The sequence below is a fragment of the Girardinichthys multiradiatus genome, chromosome X (assembly GCF_021462225.1).
Source record: "Girardinichthys multiradiatus isolate DD_20200921_A chromosome X, DD_fGirMul_XY1, whole genome shotgun sequence".
Taxonomy (NCBI): Eukaryota; Metazoa; Chordata; class Actinopteri; order Cyprinodontiformes; family Goodeidae; genus Girardinichthys; species Girardinichthys multiradiatus.
The window spans coordinates 1,367,518-1,393,293 of NC_061817.1; the positions used below are offsets into that span (position 1 = coordinate 1,367,518).

Sequence of the window (25,776 nt, forward strand, 5' to 3'; positions counted from 1 at the left end):
TAAATATTTTATTGAATGAAAGAAATAGGTTACACGTCTCATTTTCTTACAACGGTTTATGATGAAAATGTGATCCATCGGGGAGATAGTATTTCTTTACGAAGATACTTTTTGGCTTCATGGTAGTATTTTTAGGTTCTTCCTGCTCTGATCTCAACCAATTGGGAGAAAGAGTTTTCTGCTTTTTTCTTCTCTGCTTAATGCGGGGGGATGCTTCAGCACTTTCAATAAATGATCCCTCTCCATCCGTTTTGAGCCATCTATACTCATCACGAGCATAAGGGTTAATGACTGAAGATATGGGGATGTTTACCTCTGACAAAGTATGCAGAAAGTCTGACCATCCTTGGGGTAGCGGTGCTCCAGATTTTTTAAACGGTAGCATGAGATTTTTCAACAAGTCAATCATATGGGACACCTTTACAACATTTCCTTTAAATACAAATTCTCCTCGCGAAGTCCAACCCCCACTTCTTTCGGATAATTTCTTCAAAATGTACTCAGCTTTTTTACGCTTATGCTTTAGCAGGCTTTTCAGTACATCCATAACAATCTGATCCGAAGCAACCTGGTCATGCCCCGGGACCTGTTTTTCTTCATGCTGCTCATGGTCTGGAGTCTCGCTCAATGTGTCACGCTGAAACGTCAAACTCACCCATGGTTCTTCTTTCACACCCTGCTTGAGTAGAGTGAGATACCTCTGCAAAAGTGCATCATATTTTTTTATTTTTTCATAAGAAGTCAAACCGGGGTCATTCAATATTGCTCTCTATTCAGCATCCAAATTCTCCTCCGCCGTCTGTCTGATGGACGTGTCTGACTGGGTCAGATGCCTGAACTGATGAGGGGAAATGAGAAGCATCTTCTGCGATGTTCTGAGAGACATTATCTCCTGATGATTCCACCCACTAGATCACCGATCAAGGGGGCAAGAGCCGTTAAGATGGGGAGAATAAAACCACCTCCCTGGATTTTGAGAGCCAGCTGTTTACGTTTGATACCAGTTCTTTTATCAGCCAACAATCTGATGATTTTTCTTTGCTTCTTCAATTTCCGGTGTTGAGAGGGCGATAGTTTAATGTTACCTTTAAAAATATTCAGAACAATCTCACACAGAGCCTGAATAAAGTCGGGAGAGCAGTGCGCGATAATATCTTTACGTTTCTGCGGACTGGCTTGGTACAGAGCTCTGAATAATGGGACATTCCTTTTTATACACGCAGAGATGACTTACTTTGTTTTGGGCACATACACAGCAGGCCATTGGTGAGGAAGTATGCCTGTTCTCAGTCTGAAATGTACTGGGCAGGTAGGCGTGAAATCGATGATTAAATAACCATGAGCTTCTCTCGTTGCGTCTTCAAAACTCTCCAGGAAGAGACCCTTTTGCGATGGAAACATTTGGCGGGCCAGTATATTCAACTGCAGTTTATCTCTCGGGTTCTTAAACAACACCATATAATTAACGTTCAGGCTGATGGTGCGACTGTACTTTCCCTGATGAAAAACATTCTGAGTCAACATCATGACGCTCATATTACGATGGTGACAAAACTGGGTAAAGACCTTCATAACGTTTTCATCATCTGAGGCTTGAGCGATAACATCGTCTAGAATAATCAGATGATTCTGATCAGGAGGAAACAGGTTTTCATCTTCAAAAGAATGAGGCAATCCTTCCACAAATTTGATATTTTTATTCATCTTCTGCAATTCAGCATACATGGGTTGAAAAGAAGTGTAAATCCACACAATATTTTCTGGAGCAACATCCATGACATGGTTACAATTTTGTAAAACACTTTTTACAAAAAAGGTTTTCCCGCAGCCGCTAGGTCCTATTATCATACATGAGAAAGGCGCTCTAAATCTAGGATCAAAATCAATCTCCTGTAAATCCATGTGACTTTTTATTTTATTTCAAAATCAACCTCTTGTAAATTGGCAGAACGCAACATTTTTTATTTTATTTGTTTTTTATTTTATCTTTCTTCTTATTCTTCTTATGCTCTAATAACCAAAAGGCAGAGTGGTCCCGTCAGAAAAAAGGCATCTCTTGTCATACACCAACGGAAACCTTTTAACAAATGCAGCATTTCTTAAGAGGAATCTCTTTTTATCCCTCCTGATCGTGTGCTGAGGAATTTCAATGACACCCTCACTTGACCCCTGTAAGTAGCCCTCAACCAGCCCTTTGATGCTGTCAAAATTGACCCTCTCGCTGCATTCATGCGTCTGAGTGATGCCTTTAGCATGTATCACTAGCTTGTTTTTGGTTTGATATGCATAACTCTTGGGTCCTGTTGATGCAAACTCCAAAATGCTGTCTCCCGCGAGCTCGTCAGTAAGATCACCCAGATAATTCCCCAACTCCAGAGGAGTTTCACCACTTTTTGTCACATAAATCAAATTGTCCGTGTCAATATAAATCAATCTGTCCTGCAATTGCTCCATGCTGTTGAGACGTTTTAAACGTGCATAAGCAGCAATAAACACATTGTTTACCTTGCTTGGGGGAGAGATGACACGTTTGCTGTAGTTCCACTGCACTACACACATTTCAGGGTTGAAGAAATGGAAATAGTTAACCCTGTATTTATTCGAGAACATGAAGCTGAAAAACTCATCAGGGTTAGTGATGACTGTGGTCTGAGACAGATCACTTCGCTGTGCAAACTTTCCCCAAAAGCTGTTTAAGCACAGTTTTGCTACCTGTCTTTTGGCAGGGTTCACCTCGATTTTGCCTGCGTCTAATTGGACACCCTGGTGGAGTTTGTAGTCTGCTACATACTTTAACCTGCTCTCCTCATCCACCGCTTCAGAAGGGTAGCCAGCTTTGACGAGGCTAAAGTAGCTGCTGGGGTCATCAATATCTTTGTAAATGATGGTGGGGTGCCCGAGGGGAAAGATGCAGCTAGCATTTATATAAGGGTACAGAGATGTGTAATCCACATAGTGTACAGTTTCACCTGGCCCCGCTGTGTACCTCAACCTCATAGGGCAGGTGCGATCACCATACAGAGCATCTCGGGGTGATAGCAGTTCGGGTGCGTTAACCTTCTCAAGAAAGCTGATCACCCCCGGGTGGGTTTTTTTTCATTTCAGTCCACTCATGCTCCCACATGACCTCGATACGAAGGCCGTACACAGTTTGGAGTACCTTGCTTCTCTCCACAGTGGCTGCGTAAAACTGTTCAAATGCTACCCCTCTCAAAGGACACTTGTCATGAGGCATGTAACACTTTTTACAGCCGTGGAAAAAACAGCCGTAAAATTCAAACGCAACTTTGACACCGTTAATCTCTGCATACCCATCCACAGAATATGGACCAATTTTCTTTTCTCCCATGTTTAATGCATGTTCGATGTCAATTTTTCTGCTGTCTGAAATCCAGCCAAGCCATTGAATGGACGCGCTGGAAAATGTCTTACTACTACGCCTGTAATCCAGAGGTGAGGGGATGGCCAAGGTTTTAGGAGGAAGGAAATTGGTTACAAAAACCTTCATGCAGGCTGAGGCTATCGTGACGCATTTAAGCGGATCCACACTTGTCTCCATAAAGAACTCATCCCTGAATTTAACACAACCTTGAAATAGAACGTCCACATCATTTTTACAATAACGAAGAGCTTCCTTCTCAAAGTCAAAGACCCCTTTGCTCACTTCTCTGTACCAGCTATTAAACACCTGTTGTTCTTGAAGACTCATGCGTTCTACAGCATAGGAGGATGGAGGAGGAAAAGACCCCACATACTAGAGATGTTGTTCAGAGGAGAATAGGTGGGGGAAAAAACCTTTGGTCTGATCACTAAAACCTAATGCTTTCGGCATCGCACTAAGCTTCATACACATGAAGGACAGGCTATCAATGAATTTTAACCTGTAATCAGGGTCGGTTAAACAGAGAACTTTACTTCCCTGCATGATGAGATGAGGTTTAATGCCTAACTGCTGCATAACTGTGAGAATCAGGTAGCTGTCATACCCACGTGCGTTGTGTGCTATAAAGGTAAAGCCTCTGTACATCGGTCTCCTGAAATGGAGAAGAAATTTTTGGGTGCAATTCAATCCATAAGCATGCCATTCCTCACCTTTCAGCGTTCTAACACAGACCATACAGGGGATGTGCACACCGTTCTCGTCGATGAAGCATTCAAAATCATAAAAAATCAGTTTATCATCTAACTGATTACAGGCTTGGGCGGTTTGAATGTAACACAGATGACCATCGCACGTCACATCTAAATCAGGAGGTATATTGTCACCGCAAATACAGCATTTTACATTACACACATGTGGTTTATCCTGCTTGCTGATTGGAATAACGTATATCCTTTTGCACACCTTGCACAGTTTTACCAACTCACAGTCACTCATTAGCCTGTCAGCACTAGGTCTGTTGCGGGGTTCCCTGTGTCTACTGAAACATGAAGAATTACAACAGATTCTGTGACAACCTCCACAGGAGACAGGTTTGTTAATTTCACGCATACACTGGTATGAGTGACACACCGGACAATAGCCTTCACAATGGTGTGTGTCTGGCTTTTCATAGCTCCCGTAACAATATGCACAGATGTATCCCGATCCTATAAAACCCTTGAGATTTTTTATTCCCATAATAGTGACCTTGAAATAACAGCAGAAAGAGAGGGTTTGATCGATCAGGGAAACTGGTCTCAAATTTACACAGAGCTACAGAGTCTGTAACGGTTCTGTGAAACACTACAATTTTTCTCTTTAGAATGTTTTCAAATTTACCAATGTCACTGAAAGTTACTGCTGTCTGATCATCTAAACCAGCCCTGTGTTGCCACTCCCTCCCCAGCTCTAAAGCCTGATTATCAGTAAGGTTAGAGTCAGAGACGTGTGCAAGACTGATGGCAAAGCATAACTGATTACCGGTATTATCTACAATATACAGGTGACGCATTTTCTTATTAATCAGTTCACAGTCTAACGTTCCTTTAACCTTACATTTCGACCCTCCTACAGGGTCATTAACTACCTGTAGAACAAATTCCAGGTTATTATCTGCAGGCATTTCAGCGTTGGACTGTACTAACTCATCTAAAAAATCCTCAAAAGCAGGCAGAATCATATTCCCATCATCGGTAATGGTAAACGTGACGTTACGATTGAGATTTTCCCCTAATTCTAGCTGTATAACATCGTTACGTCTGGCTAAAGATCTTGCAGTATCGGCTAATTCAGTGACAATACGCATGATGTTTATATAGACTGCAGCGAGATCAGGGACATTACCAGGCCAGGGTGGTGGGATGGTGAAAGGTTTCCTTATTTCAATGTTATTAAAATGTTCACGTTCAATAGTCGCAGGAGGATCTCCCTCAATCTGATCAGGGTTGAGTGCAACCTCTGGATTGAAATGACCGCCATGCTGCCCAGTATGATCAGCGGCGTGTGACGTTGAAGGAATTTGTAAGTCAGCTGATTCATTTTGTTGAATGCTGGGTGGAGACGGTGTTCTATTTAAATTTTCAACAGCCTGTTCTAATGAGCGTAAAAAGTCACCGTGCAGATTTTGATTTATTACATTTTCACTGTTGTTAGCAGGAGATGCATTTAACCCGATGTTATCTGCTACTTCTGTATTAACGGGAATTTCACTGAGTTGAGCAACAACATTCCTTCAATTCAATTCAATTCAATTCAATTCAAATTCAATTCAAATTCAATTCAAAGATACTTTATTGATCTCCGAGGGGAAATTAGAATTCCAGTACAACCCATCCAAACATCCATCATGACACAAGACAAGGGGGGGAACTTGTCACCGAGGCTTTGCTGCCCACTCACAGGCGCTGCCCTTGCTACATGTTAAAAGAGGCCACATTAGGTAAGTAGAGGGAAAAAAATCATATTTCACACTTTATCCTTAGCAGGATACAGTTTGAGATTGCAAAAAACCTCAGAACACAGAAGCAACAAGTTTACAAAACAACATCATGCCGGGAACGGTGAAGGTGGTGTGAGGGGGTGCATATGTTTATCTTGAGCATGTGTGTGTGCGCAAGTGAGTGTGTGCAAGTAAGTCCATGAAGCACTGTCTCAGAGACCATTGTCCTTGATGGTACGTTGGAATGTTCATCAACTGGCCACAAAGTTCTGAGCAGGTCCACAGATGTCCTCAGGGAAGGGAGGGGGCAGAGGGAGCAGAGCATCATGTTTACATAACTTCCAGGAGAGGTTGAAGATAACCGGCCATCAAGGCTGTGCAGGGGAGCCAGATTCAGAAAAAAAATAATTATTTGGCTTAGGCTGACTCTTAATTTTCCGTCAGCCTTGAGAGTCTCGCTGATGCTTCTCAAAGGCGAATCCAAACAGCCAAATTCCTGGTCTTTCGCCAGATCCGACCGAACAACTTTCTCCAAGATTTATCCCATTTCACCCCTGAGTCCAGGAACCGCAACCTGCCTGTGATCCTGTGTAAGGAACACATCCAGTCTGCGATTCAGCTCACGTAACATCTCAGTCTGAGTGCTGATCACCCTGAAGATCCCATCACACATGCCAGGCTGCCTCACAATTGCCAGAACAGCTGCTGACATTCTCCGAATTTCTCGATATGCCAGGTAACCGCCAGGTTCCTTATCTCATTCAGCGCATGTGTGATCTGGCTATCCATATTAACATGAGTATCAGAAGAAGAAGAAGAATAAGACCCAGGGATCAGTTTAAATTACCTTGATATCAGCGCAATGTTTCAGTAACAATGTCTGACATGTTACTGTAGTCGGACTGTGTAAAAACGATACCATTCAGCTCGTCACTCGTGGGTTCTAAACATTATTATTATTATTATACGTCAGGCATTCAGAAGCACTTAAGGAATTCTTAAAGATGAATACTCACTACTGAAGATTGTGTTGTATTTCTCAAAGAAGCAGAATGTTCACCACCTTCGATTCCTGAAACATGTTCCAACATTTTTTGTTTCTCCTTACAAGTGTTCTAAAAATATTTCAGTGTAACTGTTTAAAAATAAACTTTTAGCTACCAGATTTGAAGCCGATCTCCCAGTAAAGATTGCGTTGTATCTCTCGATAGAACCAGGATGACTGACTACGCCACCTTCTCTGTTTCCAATGACGAAATCCTATCAGCGTTCATGGTTACGCCTCTTGGCCACACTGAAGAACGCCCCTCTGTTTTTTTAATTCGTTGATTCTAGATTCGCCCCCTAATGACGACAACCGATCAGCGTGCATGGTTACACCCCTTGGTCAGCCCCCCCCCCCCCCCCCCCGAGACAGCTCAGCAACAGTGCAGACACGTTCATTAAACAGTGGATGTGTATTGTCAGAGACAATGCTTGACACTTTGGGCCACGAAGGAGCACGGTCGTCTTAATTACTTTGACTACAGTCGGTGTGAAGACTTTGTCTGAGACAATACACAAGAAACAGCTGCGGATGTCTGCCTTAATTCAATAAACAGTGACATGTCTGAGGACTTTATAACTTTTATTTATTTATTTTTTCAGTTTCTTGTGACGTTTTACATAGACCACACCTGCAGGTTACAACCTCTGGCTCCCACGTGGGATGAGGAGAAAACTGTTTTCTCTAAATCCTCAATAACTATTGCTCTAAGATGAAAAAAAGAAAAGCTTAAGGTAACTAAAATTATCATCCATTTTACCAAGTGGAGTCTCTCATGATTCCAAACAAAGTATTTTAGCTGTAGAATCCATTTCTAATTTGAACACAGCATACTGAGCACTCATAAAATTTTAGATAATTCCATGTTTGGCTTACTTTTAACTATTTTTTTAGTTCATTTGTTTCTCTGTTTTAGATCATCTCTACAAGTTGCTGGTGCAGATTAGATCACTCAAACATTTGAGCAGAGGAAGAAAGGTTCTGTTTCTACTTTTTGTCTTTCTTGTTTTTTAGATGTAAAAACATCCATCTAAATAACCCCTGTGTTAAAACAAAATGAATTTACAATTCTGTCAGGTTCTCTTTTTATCAGAATTTTGTGTGATGTGCCTGCATTAACCTGAGTGACCTTTTAAAGTGGATAAACTACATGTTTTGTTTTTAGATGTAAAAAACATCTAAAAACATACAATTAGAAAGATTCGCTTCCTTGTGATGACAAAATCCGGTTAATGACAATATCCGGTTATGCCACCGGAAGTCCTGCCACCGGAAGTCCCGCCCTAAGATGTCCCGCCACCGGAAGTCCCACCCACCTGTCAACATTTTCACACCTCGTTTGATTGAAGTATGTACATTTAGTCTCTTCCATCCAGTATTTGAGATAACTTGTAAAAAGTCTTTTATGTCTCTGTGGAATAATTTTGGCCCAATTCTTTTAATTCAGCCACATCAAAGGCTTTTCCAGTATGAACAGCCTTTTTATTGGCACAGATCGCTGCCTGAGGTTTTAGACCCAAAACACAGACAGGTCTTTCCTCATTTCTGACCGTATAAATGGTAAATCCCGGGGCAAGGTGGGCTTCGTCATATTTTCTGATTTTATGTTTGTCCCCTTTTCTTGCCACTGACAAATCCTCAGTTTTTCTTTTTACTCTGATGACTGACTTCTCCATCTCTCCTCCATCAGCTCTGTTTACAAAGGTGCTGTACACTTCTTCCACTGGTACAGGCAGTCTGTTGATTTGTTTGAGCACTGCTGCCACCTAGTAACTGGAGGCTTTCTTATTGTTCAAGTATAAATAAAGACAGTTGAATCCACCTTGCCTCTCACACCCACCCTGATTCCTAAACACATTCCCCCGGTGGAGAAATACTGACTTAGCTTAAGGTCACAAACTGAATGTTGGACATTGTCCTTCACGAGTTTCTGCTAGAGATAACAATTCATGGTTCCATCAATATTTATCAAGTTGTCAAGGTTGTGAATAAACAAAGAAGTCCCAGACCATCACTCTGCCTCTACCATGTTTGACTGTCAGTGTGGCAGAGAGATCCTTCCTGCCCTCAGCCATCAGCATCTACAACTATTTGAAGATATTTACATAATATAAGTTACATCAACATTTAATTTCTCTCTGGGAATAATATTGAATTAAAGTGAACTGAATTGGGCTAAGATGGAGGCAGACGGTCCACTGTGTTGAGTCCACCAAAGGGATTAAGAATAACTACTACTAAGTAACTTTAGAGACCTATAAGAATTTTAAACTCCTGTTGAATTACATTGAATACAGCAGAATTTGAGAAGTGAGGTCTACTTATGTAAACACATGGAGGGTGGTGAATTCTAGCCTGATGTGGGACTGTGTCATAAAAATACCCTGCACATAAACATGACACTGAATAAAGCAACAGCATCAAAGAAAATTCAAGATTTCTGCAAGATCAAAGATATTTGTTCTTGACACTAGTGCAGAAATGATCTTAGCTTCTTATCTGTCCACATTACATTGGCCCTCTCGTTTAAACATTTACCTTTAATTTTGGAAATGATAAATTCTCTTGCTCATAACTGTAAAACATGATTTCATTCTATAAGAGAAAGGTAACAAAATTGGTTCTTTGAGAGAAAATATTGAATAGAATAGAATATTGATAAGTTATTTTATCAACATAGATAACTGAAGACTGGGACTAATCCCTCAATTTTAAAGCTTTCATTTACAAATAAACATATTCTGTTTAAAGTGTCTGTTTATTTTTAGAAGAAGGAGACAGCACCGCCAACAAACATACATTTCTTTACATTTTTTCATATTGTAACAACAAACAAGTGCATATTCAGTTCAGTTCAGTTCAGTTTTATTTATATACAGGTCCTTCTCAAAATATTAGCATATTGTGATAAAGTTCATTATTTTCCATAATGTCATGATGAAAATTTAACATTCATATATTTTAGATTCATTGCACACTAACTGAAATATTTCAGGTCTTTTATTGTCTTAATACGGATGATTTTAGCATACAGCTCATGAAAACCCAAAATTCCTATCTCACAAAATTAGCATATCATTAAAAGGGTCTCTAAACGAGCTATGAACCTAATCATCTGAATCAACGAGTTAACTCTAAACACCTGCAAAAGATTCCTGAGGCCTTTAAAACTCCCAGCCTGGTTCATCACTCAAAACCCCAATCATGGGTAAGACTGCCGACCTGACTGCTGTCCAGAAGGCCACTATTGACACCCTCAAGCAAGAGGGTAAGACACAGAAAGACATTTCTGAACGAATAGGCTGTTCCCAGAGTGCTGTATCAAGGCACCTCAGTGGGAAGTCTGTGGGAAGGAAAAAGTGTGGCAAAAAACGCTGCACAACGAGAAGAGGTGACCGGACCCTGAGGAAGATTGTGGAGAAGGGCCGATTCCAGACCTTGGAGGACTTGCGGAAGCAGTGGACTGAGTCTGGAGTAGAAACATCCAAAGCCACCGTGCACAGGCGTGTGCAGGAAATGGGCTACAGGTGCCGCATTCCCCAGGTCAAGCCACTTTTGAACCAGAAACAGTGGCAGAAGCGCCTGACCTGGGCTACAGAGAAGCAGCACTGGACTGTTGCTCAGTGGTCCAAAGTACTTTTTTCGGATGAAAGCAAATTCTGCATGTCATTCGGAAATCAAGGTGCCAGAGTCTGGAGGAAGACTGGGGAGAAGGAAATGCCAAAATGCCAGAAGTCCATTGTCAAGTACCCACAGTCAGTGATGGTCTGGGGTGCCGTGTCAGCTGCTGGTGTTGGTCCACTGTGTTTTATCAAGGGCAGGGTCAATGCAGCCAGCTATCAGGAGATGAAGATTTCATTTTTCAGCATGACCTGGCACCTGATCACAGTGCCAAAACCACTGGTAAATGGTTTACTGACCATGGTATCACTGTGCTCAATTGGCCTGCCAACTCTCCTGACCGGAACCCCATAGAGAATCTGTGGGATATTGTGAAGAGAACGTTGAGAGACCCAACACTCTGGATGAGCTAAAGGCCGCTATCGAAGCATCCTGGGCCTCCATAAGACCTCAGCAGTGCCACAGGCTGATTGCCTCCATGCCACGCCGCATTGAAGCAGTCATTTCTGCAAAAGGATTCCCGACCAAGTATTGAGTGCATAACTGTACATGATTATTTGAAGGTTGACGTTTTTTGTATTAAAAACACTTTTCTTTTATTGGTCGGATGAAATATGCTAATTTTGTGAGATAGGAATTTTGGGTTTTCATGAGCTGTATGCCAAAATCATCCGTATTAAGACAATAAAAGACCTGAAATATTTCAGTTAGTATGCAATGAATCTAAAATATATGAATGTTAAATTTTCATCATGATATTATGGAAAATAATGAACTTTATCACAATATGCTAATTGTTTGAGAAGGACCTGTAGTGCCAATTCACAACACATGTTGTCTCAAGGCACTTCACAACAGTCAGGTACATTCCTATTAATCCTAACAATTGAACAGTGCAGTCAGATTCAGTTATTTATTCAAATTGGATAAAAAGTTTTTCTATCTAAGGAAACCCAGCAGATTGCATCCAGTCAGTGACTTGCAGCATTCACTCCTCCTGGATGAGCATGTAGAGACAGTGGACAGTCACTGGTGTTGACTTTGCAGCAATCCCTCATACTGAGCATGCATGTAGCGACAGTGGAGAGGAAAATCTCCCTTTTAACAGGAAGAAACCTCCAGCAGAACCAGGCTCAGTGTGAGCGGCCATCTGCCACGACCGACTGGGGGTTTGAGAGAACAGAGCAGAGACACAAAGAGAACAAAGAAGCACTGATCCAGAAGTACTTTCTATGGGAAGGAAAAGTAAATGTTAATGGATGTAGCTCCTTTAGTCGTTTCACCTAGAAAGAAAGAACAGATAAACTCTGAGCCAGTTTTCAAGGTTAGAGTCTGAAAGAGAGCACATATAATTAGTTACAGTAAAAGCTCAGTCAATTTCCATGTCTAGGAGAGAGAAAGGGTTAAACACTAAAAGACAGGGCTATGTGGATCATTGGTAGAGGGTGAGCATTAAGTTGTTGCCAGCAGAACCTGGGACGATTCCCCTCTCCAGAAAGGTGTCACAGGCCAGTCCAGGTGTAGCTTCTAGGAAGAGAAAGAGAGAACAAGGTTAAAAGCTGAAATAACAGCAAATAATGGAGAGTAGTGTGAGAATGTAGCGAAGAGGGTGAAAGTGGTCGTTATGTCCTCCAGCAGCCTAAGCCTATAGCAGCATAACTACACAGATAGTTTCAGTTCAGATTATTTAGTTAAACGGCGCTTATTTACAACAATGTCGTCTCAAGGAACCCCACAAAGGGTCCCACTGATGGTCATTGTTATACTAAAAACCACAAGGATTGGGATACCTCCCTCTGTCAGACTGATCACAACCATCGGAAAAGAGAAGGGGTCAGACAGGTAGCAGAAATGGAGGGTGTGTTTGCACCTCAACCATAACTGAGCAGGTTTAGGCTAAACCTGACTCCCCCTTACTCCAACCAACAACCAATATTATTGATATTAATTTGATAGACCAACAAATTAATGCAAATAAAATTTTGGAAAAGGTGGTGTAATCTGATTTCAGTTCCCTTTGATCTGATACCCCGAAATATATTACAGTGCACCTAACTGCCTCCAACAGTCACCATATAAGTGTATAGACTTCATGTGTGTAAATGCAGCTGTTCTTTTTCCAGCCTAAAAGGTTTGTTAGAGAACAAACTTTATCATGAAGACCAAGGAACACAGCAGACAGGCCAAAAAGAAAGTTGTGAATAACTTTAAGGCAGGTTTAGGTTCTATCCCATGCTTTAAACATCTCACAGAGCTCAGTTCAATCTATCTGCACATGGAAAGAGGACAGACCAACTGCAGACCTACCAAGACATGGATGTCCACCTAAACTAAAGGCTTGGCAAGGAGAGCATTAATCAGAGAAGCAGCCAAGAGACCCATGATAACTCTGGAGGAGACTGCAGAGATCTACACCTCACAACAACTTTACTCCAAAATGTGGCCGTTATGTAAGGCTATTAAAGGTTTGCCACAAACCATGTAGAGGAAGTTACAATGGATCAGTTACAATTGAATAATTTAGATCAAAGTGTATTCATAGGTTACAATGGCTTAATGAAAGTGGCATGACTTGAAAGTTGATGTTCAAAGACACTATCTATGCAGTCTGACAGAGCTTGAGCTATTTTGCAAAGAAGGATTAGCAACAATTTCAGTCTCTAGATGTGCACAGATGGTAGAGACAAACCCCAAAAGAGAAAAGGAACTGTAATAGCAATGAAATGAGGTTGACTTGGGGTGTAAATTCAAATGCTTGACACAGTTTTCTGATTTTAGGGGGGATAAAACATGTTGAAAACCAATTTAGCATTTTCTTTTCACTTCACATGTATGCACTTTTCTGTGTTGGTCTGCCACATAAAATAAAGAAGAAAATGTGATGTTTGTTTCACAATGTGCCATTTGAATGATAATATTAAAAGCTCATAACATTCAAATACACAGACATGCATCAGTAATTATAAATAATATTCATTCTCCCCTTTAGCTGTTGGTTTCTGTCACAATCCACAGGTGTTGGTGGATTTTGTTTTTTTTGTGTTTGTGTTTACGTCTTGCTTTATTCCCGTGTTCATTATTATTAGATAAGTGTTGCCGTATTGGTTCATTTCTTTATGTTTAGTTTCTTCGTTATTTGAGTTATTTCCTGTTAGATATTTCCCCTAGGTGTTGGCTATGGTTGCCATTTGATTTTATGTTTTTTCACTATTTTATTGTTGTTTATGTTGTTCTTCACGTCTTGCATCTGTTTATTTTTCTGTGGTCATATTTGTTAGGTGTTTTTCATGCTTTTCTTTGCATTTAACTGTCTATATTATTCTTGTGGTCCTACTTGGAGTTATTCTTTGTTAGTTTTTCCCATATCTTTGTTAGTTTTTGTCATGTTTTTGCTTTCATTGTCTGCCACTGCAATCAGAATATGTTTTTTCCACCTCCTTCAAGCCAATCGGCCTTACTGTTTTTGCCTGCTCCATGCATTATATACAGGTCCTTCTCAAAAGATTAGCATATTGTGATAAAGTTTATTATTTTCCATAATGTCATGATGAAAATTTAACATTCATATATTTTAGATTCATTGCACACTAACTGAAATATTTCTGGTCTTTTATTGTCATAATATGGATGATTGTGGCATACAGCTCATGAAAACCCAAAATTCCTATCTCACAAAATTAGCATATTTCATCCGACCAATAAAATAAAAGTGTTTTTAATACAAAAAACGTCAATCTTCAAATAATCATGTACAGTTATGCACTCAATACTTGGTCGGAAATCCTTTTGCAGAAATGACTGCTTCAATGCGGCGTGGCATGGAGGCAATCAGCCTGTGGCACTGCTGAGGTCTTATGGAGGCCCAGGATGCTTCGATAGCGGCCTTTAGCTCATCCAGAGTGTTGGGTCTTGAGTCTCTCAACGTTCTCTTCACAATATCCCACAGATTCTCTATGGGGTTCAGGTCAGGAGAGTTGGCAGGCCAATTGAGCACAGTGATACCATGGTCAGTAAACCATTTACCAATGGTTTTGGCACTGTGAGCAGGTGCCAGGTCGTGCTGAAAAATGAAATCTTCATCTCCATAAAGCTTTTCAGCAGATGGAAGCATGAAGTGCTCCAAAATCTCCTGATAGCTAGCTGCATTGACCCTGCCCTTGATAAAACACAGTGGACCAACACCAGCAGCTGACACGGCACCCCAGACCATGACTGACTGTGGGTACTTGACACTGGACTTCTGGCATTTCCTTCTCCCCAATCTTCCTCCAGACTCTGGCACCTTGATTTCTGAATGACATGCAGAATTTGCTTTCATAAGAAAAAAGTACTTTGGACCACTGAGCAACAGTCCAGTGCTGCTTCTCTGTAGCCCAGGTCAGGCGCTTCTGCCACTGTTTCTGGTTCAAAAGTGGCTTGACCTGGGGAATGCGGCACCTGTAGCCCATTTCCTGCACACGCCTGTGCACAGTGGCTCTGGATGTTTCTACTCCAGACTCAGTCCACTGCTTCCGCAGGTCCCCCAAGGTCTGGAATCGGCCCTTCTCCACAATCTTCCTCAGGGTCCGGTCACCTCTTCTCGTTGTGCAGCGTTTTTTGCCACACTTTTTCCTTCCCACAGACTTCCCACTGAGGTGCCTTGATACAGCACTCTGGGAACAGCCTATTCGTTCAGAAATGTCTTTCTGTGTCTTACCCTCTTGCTTGAGGGTGTCAATAGTGGCCTTCTGGACAGCAGTCAGGTCGGCAGTCTTACCCATGATTGGGGTTTTGAGTGATGAACCAGGCTGGGAGTTTTAAAGGCCTCAGGAATCTTTTGCAGGTGTTTAGAGTTAACTCGTTGATTCAGATGATTAGGTTCATAGCTCGTTTAGAGACCCTTTTAATGATATGCTAATTTTGTGAGATAGGAATTTTGGGTTTTCATGAGCTGTATGCCAAAATCATCCATATTAAGACAATAAAAGACCTGAAATATTTCAGTTAGTGTGCAATGAATCTAAAATATATGAATGTTAAATTTTCATCATGACATTATGGATAATAATGAACTTTATCACAATATGCTAATATTTTGAGAAGGACCCGTATACTCTTTGGTTCTGTTCACTCCTCATTGTTGAATACTGTTTGCTCATGCCATGCCTGCTCATGTTCATACCTGCTTCTGGTTACATCATGCGTAAATGTAAGTTTCCATCTTTATTAATTAAATTTCTCAACTCATTGTGCTGCTTCGGCTTGCCTGTGAGCATTTGGGTCCAACTCCCAGAACTCATCCTGACACTGGGTTTCTTTATATCTCTGTTCAGCTTCTCTGGGTAAATTAGCATCCCCCCTCAGCTTCTCTGCCTGCCTTCTGCCTCAGCTGCTCCTCTTTATCCCCTGATTACTCACACCTGCATTCTATGTCATCATCAACACTTCCCTCAGTTTAGGGAACACTTCCCTTGTTATTTTCTGGAATCTTCCACTGACTTCATGTTTCTTCGTTGCTCCATATCCATGACTGTTACTTTCCACATTGTACTGCCCAGTTCTCTGTCAGTGTTCCGTGCTATGGTCTTCACACGTTCTCCGCTCTTCACGTTCCTGTCTGCCCATGTACTCAACAAACACCTTGCACTCTTGCTTTCTTCCTGTTTCTTTAGATGATGCATTCTTACTAATGGGCCTGAACATAGCTGACCTTTACCCTGACACCATACGCTACATCACCTATGAGGGCTCCATTACGATCCCTCCCTGTTACGAGACTTCCACATGGATCCTCATCAACAAACCAGTTTATGTGACACAGATGCAGGTAGGTTAAAGCTGGATAAATAATGTAATGTAATACATTACATTAATTGTAATATCAGGCTATGTGCATTCTGGCAGAAACATTTCTAATTTAATTTGCTTGCGTAGGCTTTAACATGTCGGAGTTGCAAATTAGCTTCTTAAAATCAGGATAGGACAGCATCTTTTTTTCCAGACCGATGCTGTTTTGTAACAGCGGCAAGGAATTAAATGGATAAAATCCTGGTACTCAAAACCAAAAAACACGAAAAACGGAAATTGCTTTTTACCACTTGATTAACTCAGGAACTAAGAATACTCAGCTTTTTCATATCTGTTTCTCAGACAAAATGTATAAGGTTGATTTATAAGTTGATATAAAAAAAAACATTATGTGCATACAGCTTTAATGACACTGCTATAAATCTTGCCATTGTAAAGTAGTTGCCACAGGTCTTGAAAGCCTTTTTATGTTACTGGAACAGCTCTTCCTACCTAAAACAAGCTGCACTCCTCAGACAGAGACTCTGGGTGTTACAGGGCTACAAGTTCCAATTCAGGACAGCATTTATCTGGTCAACAAACTCCCACAATACATGTGCCATGTATTCTCACTGCATTTAGTACTGTGAGGAAGATGGCGCCAGTGTGGCTGGCTTGCCATCTCTTGCTTTAGAACTTCGTGTTGTTTGTGCCATGTTTGACACTTGAACCATAAGTCCTCTGCTGGTGTGGTGATCACCAGGAGCTGCTTGACATGAAATAAAATTTCAAGCAGCTCGGGAGGGATCAGAATAATTTCCTCCTTTATTTCAAACTGATGTTCCACTCAGTCAGATCAGGGATGAGATGATTCCTGCCAAGAGACGCAAATAGAAAAGAACCCACTGATGTTGGTATACTGGTCCTTCTCAAAATATTAGCATATTGTGATAAAGTTCATTATTTTCCATAATGTCATGATGAAAATTTAACATTCATATAATTTAGATTCATTGCACGCTAACTGAAATATTTCAGGTCTTTTATTGTCTTAATATGGATGATTTTGGCATACAGCTCATGAAAACCCAAAATTCCTATCTCACAAAATTAGCATATTTCATCCGACCAATAAAAGAAAAGTGTTTTTAATACAAAAAACATCAACCTTCAAATAATCATGTACAGTTATACACTCAATACTTGGTCGGGAATCCTTTGGCAGAAATGACTGCTTCAATGCGGCGTGGCATGGAGGCAATCAGCCTGTGGCACTGCTGAGGTCTTATGGAGGCCCAGGATGCTTCGATAGCGGCCTTTAGCTCATCCAGAGTGTTGGGTCTTGAGTCTCTCAACGTTCTCTTCACAATATCCCACAGATTCTCTATGGGGTTCAGGTCAGGAGAGTTGGCAGGCCAATTGAGCACAGTGATACCATGGTCAGTAAACCATTTACCAGTGGTTTTGGCACTGTGAGAAGGTGCCAGGTCGTGCTGAAAAATGAAATCTTCATCTCCATAAAGCTTTTCAGCAGATGGAAGCATGAAGTGCTCCAAAATCTCCTGATAGCTAGCTGCATTGACCCTGCCCTTGATAAAACACAGTGGACCAACACCAGCAGCTGACACGACACCCAAGACCATGACTGACTGTGGGTACTTGACACTGGATTTCTGGCATTTTGGCATTTCCTTCTCCCCAATCTTCCTCCAGACTCTGGCACCTTGATTTCTGAATGACATGCAGAATTTGCTTTCAGGTGGACCATGATGTGGTCGGATTGGCCCAGTGCAGCACGTGGGACGGCGTGATAAGCGTCTCTGATGGTGGAGTAACAGTGATCCAGAATGTTGTCCTCTCTGGTCGGACATTTTATAAACTGTCTATATTTGGGGAGTTCGTGGGTCAGATTACCTTTGTTAAAGTCGCCAACGACGATTACTAAGGAGTCCGGGTTGGTCCGCTCCACACTCAGTATCTGGTCGGCGAGCATGCGCTGTGCAACCTGCACGTTAGCTTGCGGCGGGATGTAAACACCGACCAGTATCAAGTATTTTTCGTAGTATCGGCATTGTGTTTGAAATTTTAGTATCGTGACGACCCCAACCACAACTGTCACCAGGGCAATATGCCCTCTTGCTGCAGGTACACCATTGGTTTGCTCTCTTGCTCCACTGTCACCTAAAGATTACAGCTGGGTATTAGAGAGGTCCATTTGGTCAAGTTAGGAGTCTGCTAAATGGTAAGTGATGTTATTGCTTGGTGCTTCCCACTGCACCTGATCACATTCACACTGGAGTGGCAAAGTGGCAAACCATTACAGAGGGTGGGGTATGCTGTGGTATGCCTCGCGGTAGTGTGTGCAGCCAGCATGCTGGGGTATCTCCAGGGTTGGCAGGGTGCCCAGTCTTTGGCGTGTTGTGGTGGATTTCCTCCTGTGGCTCTGGCCCCTAGCCAGGCACTGGGCTGCAGTTGTAGTCTGGTGGGTGGGGCGGTGGAGCACGTCTTTTTCCTTCGCATTGGTGGAGGGGCTGACCGGCCTGCTTGCTGTGACTGGGGTTTGCCTCGCGGAAGTGTGTGCAGCCAGCATGCAGAGGTGCCTCTGGGGTTGACGTGTGGGGTTGGGGGGGTGCCCGGTCTTTGGCGTGCTTTAGTGGCCTTCCTTCGATGCTTCGTCCTGTGGCTCTGGCCCCCGGACAGGCGCAGTGCTGCAGTCACAGTCTGGTGGGTGGGGCGGTGGAGCACGTCTTGTACCTGCACTGGGGCAGCAAACGGGTAGTGCTCGGCCTGAGACGGATGGTCGGCTCAGGTGCGGGTACCCTGCTCGTGCACGTTTACTTTATTTTTTTGTATTTCTCTTTCAGGAACGGGCGGGCTGGGGCTGCTGGCATTGGCTGGGTGGTTGGGCAGTCTTGGCTGTGAGCTGCTCCGCTGGCTGTCGTGTCCAAGGTAGGTATGTGAGGGCGGTGGGCTAGAGGGTGACAGAGAGGGGTTGCAACATGTGGGGTGGGGAGGCATTTGGATCTTCTGAGCGGTGACAGTGAAGTTGAGCTGATTGGTGTTTCTCCATGGCCTGTAGTTGCAGTGGCAATGATGAATCGTGGGATTGTGTGGTTGCGGAGGCATGATGGGGGCCGTCGGTCCTAGGGCTGGGGACAACTTGCCGGGTGAGTTTGTCCCATCTTGGTGTGGGGTCAGGGGTCCGTTGTGAGTATTGGGCTCAGTGCGGTCTGCTCTGCTGCACTGGGTGGAGGATGGGGTGGCATTGCACGGGGCCCTTGCCTTGCCATCGCAGCATGCTCTGTAGTGGAGGGCGGGATGTGGGGGGGCTTGGAGCGGGGCTGTGTGTGGAGCTTGCACTGTGTGGATGTGTCTTCATTGGCTTTTCAGAGGTGGAGCTTGTCTGTGGGGGTGTGCCCCTGTGGAGAGGGGATTCATGGCATTGGGTTCAGGGACATGTGTTTGATATCAGTGTACTGGCTGGGGGTGGCCCTGTGGGGAATTCATGTTTGGGTTTATGGGAGGTGAAGGGCTCATGGGGTTGAAATCTGAATGCATTGGGGGATTGAGACAGCTTTGATACTGGCTCTGGTTGGCGGGCTCATTCAGTCTAAGTAGTACCCTCTTTTGTTCATGGCGCCCTCTCTGGATAAGAACGGGTGTTGCTGGGGGCTGGTGTTGGAACAGGGGTCGAGGTGTGGGCCACGGTTGTTCAGGTTCAGGCGGTGCCGGCACAAGTCTGGGCTGTTGCTGGGGTACTCTGCCTGTCTCTGCCCCGGAAGGAAGGGGACCACCTCCTGGGTCCAGGGGCTGGTTGCCTCTCCTATCCCCACTCCTCTTCCCCCTGTACACAAATGACTGCACCTCATCGGACTCGTCCGTGAAACTCCTTAAGTTTGCAGATGACACCACTGTCATTGGACTGATCCAGGACAGTGATGAGTCTGCATACAGACAGCAGGTGGATCGGCTGGTCCACTGGTGCAGTCAGAACTACCTTGAACTCAACCCACTCAAGACTGTGGAAATGGTGGTGGACTTTCGGAGAACACCACCCCCATACACCCCCCTCACCATCCTCAACAACACTGTATCGGCCGTGGACCACTTCAGGTTCTTAGGAACCACCATCTCTGAGGACCTGAGATGGTCTTCACACATAGACACTGTTCGAAAGAAGGCCCAGCAGAGACTGTACTTCCTGAGGCAAGTCAAGAAGTTCAACCTTCCAAACGAGCTGCTGGTCATCTTCTACGCTGCCATCATTCAATCTGTCCTGTCTTCATCCATCTCAGTGTGGTTTGGCTCATCCACAAAACAGGACAGGTCCAGACTGCAACGAATAATCAGGAATGCAGAGAGAATAACCAGGGCTGACCTTCCCTCCATCCAGGACTTATACAGGTCTAGGGTCAGGAAAAGAGCTGCTAAAATCTCTGCAGACCCCACACACCCTGCACATAAACTGTTCAGAGCTTTACCTTCAGGCCGCCGTTACAGAGCACTGTTCACTAAAACCAGCCACCACAGAGACAGTTTCTTTCCCCAGGCTGTTTCTCTGTTGAACATTCAATGGAGTACAAAACAACAGCATACAGATGTTGCAAATGCACCTTTTTATTATATATGTGTATATTGTACATTGTAAATATGTATATTCTGTAATACAAAAACAAAACCAAAGACCAAAGTGTACCGGAGTCAAATTCCTTGTTTGTATGTACGAACTTGGCAATAAAGCTGATTCTGATTCTGATTCTGATCATACACCTACTTTAAAAATCTGCTGTCATCTGGACAAAGCAGGCAGTGCTGTGAGAATCATATTCTTGTTAATTTCTCTAGTGCATTTAACACAATTCCACCTGATTTACTTTGTCAGTAACTCCATGATACACAGGTGGAGACCTCAAAAATTGCATGGATCAAAGCCTACCTGACAAACAGACCACAGTTTGTGAATCTGAAGGGTCATGTGTCTAATCAGGTAGTCAGCAGCACAGGAGCAGCACAGGAGCAGCACAGGAGCACCACAGGGAACGGTACTCTCACAATTCCTTTACACTCTGTCACCTTAGACTTCCAGTACAAGACTGACTCATGTAATCTGCAAAAATACTCAGATGACTCTGCAGTCATGGGGTGTACAAGAAGGGACAGAGTAGACTGTACTTCTTGAGGAAACTTAGGCCCTTCAGCATTTGCAGCAAGATTCTCCAGATCTTGTATAAACCTGTAGTGGAAAGTGTGTATACCAGTGACATATATAGCTGTATACGAAACCTGTATACGACTTAAAACAATATTTAATTTCCTTTTTAATTTTTCCTTAATCCTTTTTCATTAATTTCTTATTTTTGAATTGAATTCACCTGAATAGAAATCAGCAGGTGTGTAAATGGATCATTGTTTCCAATAGCTAAATTTCAGTATCGGAACATAAACATAGATAAACACATACAGCACTTTGTAAACTTTGTAAGCCTTGCTGACATTTGGTGTACATGATTTACATGTATTAACATAAGCATAGTAACATATCATTTGATTAAAAATTTTAGCAGTTCTCGTTAAACCAAAATATCTGTAATAGTCTGGTTCACCTTGTCTAGCTCACTTGGTGGTCCCTAATGTTGTAAACACACCAAACCTATGTTCCCACAGATGCACTCTTTGCGCCTTCTCAGCCAGAATGAGCCATACAAGATCTTTCTGAGTATGAGCGACAACACCAGGCCAGCCCAGCCTCTGCTGCAGCGCTGCATTCGAACCAACATTAACTTCAGCAAGCAGGGCCGTGACTGCCCCAACAACCGCGCCCTTCGCCCACAGTACAGAGGTAACCTGACTGTTAGTGGGATATTTGTCAAAAAGTACTCAATTCTGCTGGAAATATTGCCAAGTATATTACTTTATTTTCTCACTTGCCATCCTTTAGAGCTGATTACGGTAGCTGTTACATGCTTATGCCAAAACTGGAGAAATTTTTAAGTCACTTTTATGTAAACTGTCAAATCCATTGGCTGCGCTTACTCAATTAAAAATAACCAGGAAACTTTTAGTCAAAGTCAGCAAATCAGTATGATAACTTTAGACAGTGGAATGTCTCATAGTTAACAGAGGCTACAGATATGAATGTTCAGCAAAAATGACTGAGACACTGAATGTTCTGACCAAACAGTTTTTATGCTGACCCTCTTACGGTATTAAACATGCTGACTGCAATTACCATTTACATTTTCATACAATAGCTCATCTTTATCTTTACTCAAATATATTTATATTTTACAATGCTATATAACCTAAAAGTAAAGAATGGGCTAAACATTATCCTCCTGTCTTCCAAACATCCACTTCTTTATCCATTTTTTACTGAGTGCACAAGTAATGGAGATTTCAATGATATTTAACAACCTTTTTATGTAACCAGAGATCTACTTTTATATATATGAAAAAAAGGTTCCACCTGTATACCCACTAGAAATGGACCAGTAGCCTACATATTATTATTGTCATTATGATCTGAAACATAGACTTAAGCAAAAGTGTAAAAGAAAACACGTAAACCTTATTAGGGTAAATTAAGCGTTTCTGCACAGAATAATATAGCTTATTGTCATTTTGCTCTTTACTGAGTGACATGCAGTATATACATTGCAGATCTTAACTGTGCATTTGATTTAACTATTTGCTTAACAGACACAGCACTTGTAGCTTGCCAACTGCAGTGTCAAAGCAATATTACCTTAATAACAGTAAATGGCCGGTTTTCCTAAATTCCTTGGAATGACCACTCATACCCCTTTGTCTGCTGATTCCAAAGGAGAAGTCTGGCTTTGGCAGTTGCTGGAAGAACTGCACTTGCCTGACTGCATTGTGTGAAGGTCAAAGGTGGTGCAGTGGAGATGTTTTTCTTGAGTTGGGCTTGGTCCCTCAGTGACAGTAAAGGGAATTATTAACCCTTTAGCAAACCAGGACAATTTCATGATCCGATCTTTGAGAAACAGTTTGGGGATGGACCCAAACATGACTGTGCACCTGTGCATAAAGTGATGTACATAAAGACATGGATGAGCGAGTTTGTGCTGGTTGGTTACATTTTCTCTCACACAGGTCCTGACTTCAACCTGACAGAACCCCTTTGGGATGAATTAGAGTTCAAAATTAAAGTCACCGTTGCCATCTTGCTTTTCTATTCTGTTCTGTCTATATTTAGCAGAAGCTTTATACAGGTCCTTCTCAAAATATTAGCATATTGTGATAAAGTTCATTATTTTCCATAATGTCATGATGAAAATTTAACATTCATATATTTTAGATTCATTGCACACTAACTGAAACATTTCAGGTCTTTTATTGTCTTAATACGGATGATTTTGGCATACAGCTCATTAAAACCCAAAATTCCTATCTCACAAAATTAGCATATTTCATCCGACCAATAAAAGAAAAGTGTTTTTTTTACAAAAAACGTCAACCTTCAAATAATCATGTACAGTTATGCACTCAATACTTGGTCAGGAATCCTTTTGCAGAAATGACTGCTTCAATGCGGCGTGGCATGGAGGCAATCAGCCTGTGGCACTGCTGAGGTCTTATGGAGGCCCAGGATGCTTCGATAGCAGCCTTTAGCTCATCCAGAGTGTTGGGTCTTGAGTCTCTCAACGTTCTCTTCACAATATCCCACAGATTCTCTATGGGGTTCAGGTCAGGAGAGTTGGCAGGCCAATTGAGCACAGTGATACCATGGTCAGTAAACCATTTACCAGTGGTTTTGGCACTGTGAGAAGGTGCCAGGTCGTGCTGAAAAATGAAATCTTCATCTCCATAAAGCTTTTCAGCAGATGGAAGCATGAAGTGCTCCAAAATCTCCTGATAGCTAGCTGCATTGACCCTGCCCTTGATAAAACACAGTGGACCAACACCAGCAGCTGACACAGCACCCCAGACCATCACTGACTGTGGGTACTTGACACTGGACTTCTGGCATTTTGGCATTTCCTTCTCCCCAGTCTTCCTCCAGACTCTGGCGCCTTGATTTCCGAATGACATGCAGAATTTGCTTTCATCCGAAAAAAGTACTTTGGACCACTGAGCAACAGTCCAGTGCTGCTTCTCTGTAGCCCAGGTCAGGCGCTTCTGCCGCTGTTTCTGGTTCAAAAGTGGCTTGACCTGGGGAATGCGGCACCTGTAGCCCATTTCCTGTACACGCCTGTGCACGGTGGCTCTGGATGTTTCTACTCCAGACTCAGTCCACTGCTTCCGCAGGTCCCCCAAGGTCTGGAATCGGCCCTTCTCCACAATCTTCCTCAGGGTCCGGTCACCTCTTCTCGTTGTGCAGCGTTTTCTGCCACACTTTTTCCTTCCCACAGACTTCCCACTGAGGTGCCTTGATACAGCACTCTGGGAACAGCCTATTCGTTCAGAAATGTCTTTCTGTGTCTTACCCTCTTGCTTGAGGGTGTCAATAGTGGCCTTCTGGACAGCAGTCAGGTCGGCAGTCTTACCCATGATTGGGGTTTTGAGTGATGAACCAGGCTGGGAGTTTTAAAGGCCTCAGGAATCTTTTGCAGGTGTTTAGAGTTAACTCGTTGATTCAGATGATTAGGTTCATAGCTCGTTTAGAGACCCTTTTAATGATATGCTAATTTTGTGAGATAGGAATTTTGGGTTTTCATGAGCTGTATGCCAAAATCATCCGTATTAAGACAATAAAAGACCTGAAATATTTCAGTTAGTGTGCAATGAATCTAAAATATATGAATGTTACATTTTCATCATTACATTATGGAAAATAATGAACTTTATCACAATATGCTAATATTTTGAGAAGGACCTGTATAACCAGGAAACAAAGCTGATCCACAGTTTCTTGCAATAAAACAAAAACATCCATCAAAATTGTATAAAATTAATGAATTAGTTTGATTAAAAAAGCAACAAAAAAATACATTACTGTTACTATTATTATATATGGATTAATGGTCATAATAATGTTGTCTATGATATTTATCATTATTTTTTATTCTAATGCACAAGCACATACAGAGAAAACAAATGAGTGGTGAGCAAAGATCAGCTGTTTCTTACCCTCATGACAATGATTTGAAAATAATCTTTTTCAGCATAAGACATTTAGAAAAATTCACAATTAAATTATTCTTCAGTTAGAAGTAGTTAGACAAATTGAAAGTCAGTGTCAACTAAAACAATAGGTCATTTAAAACTAGTTAAAAGAGTAGCAGTTCTAGAGTAAAACTGGGAATCTAACAGCTGAAAGTTCCTTAATTAGTGGACCTATAGCTTCTTTTAGCTAGCCACCACTTTGCTGCTTAACACACCTGACACCCTAATCCAGTGGTGTCTAAACTTGTTTTACTGTGGGCAAAAATCTCCACATTGAAAGTACTCAAGTGTCGTGAGTTGGTTTTTCCAATGAAAAATAGTTTTATTTACTTTTTACCTGCACAACAATAAATTAAA

At 42.3% G+C, this 25,776-nt stretch overlaps 1 protein-coding gene across 1 annotated transcript in view; it reads left to right on the forward strand.

Annotated features, from left to right (window-relative positions):
* LOC124863604 (carbonic anhydrase-related protein 10-like) overlaps positions 1-25,776 on the forward strand; it is a 299,030-nt gene that overhangs the window by 258,844 nt on the left and 14,410 nt on the right. The window contains exons 7-8 of the mRNA XM_047358056.1: positions 16,179-16,333; positions 21,958-22,132. Coding sequence (XP_047214012.1) covers positions 16,179-16,333; positions 21,958-22,132 — 330 coding nt within the window. The remainder of the gene's footprint in view (positions 1-16,178; positions 16,334-21,957; positions 22,133-25,776) is intronic.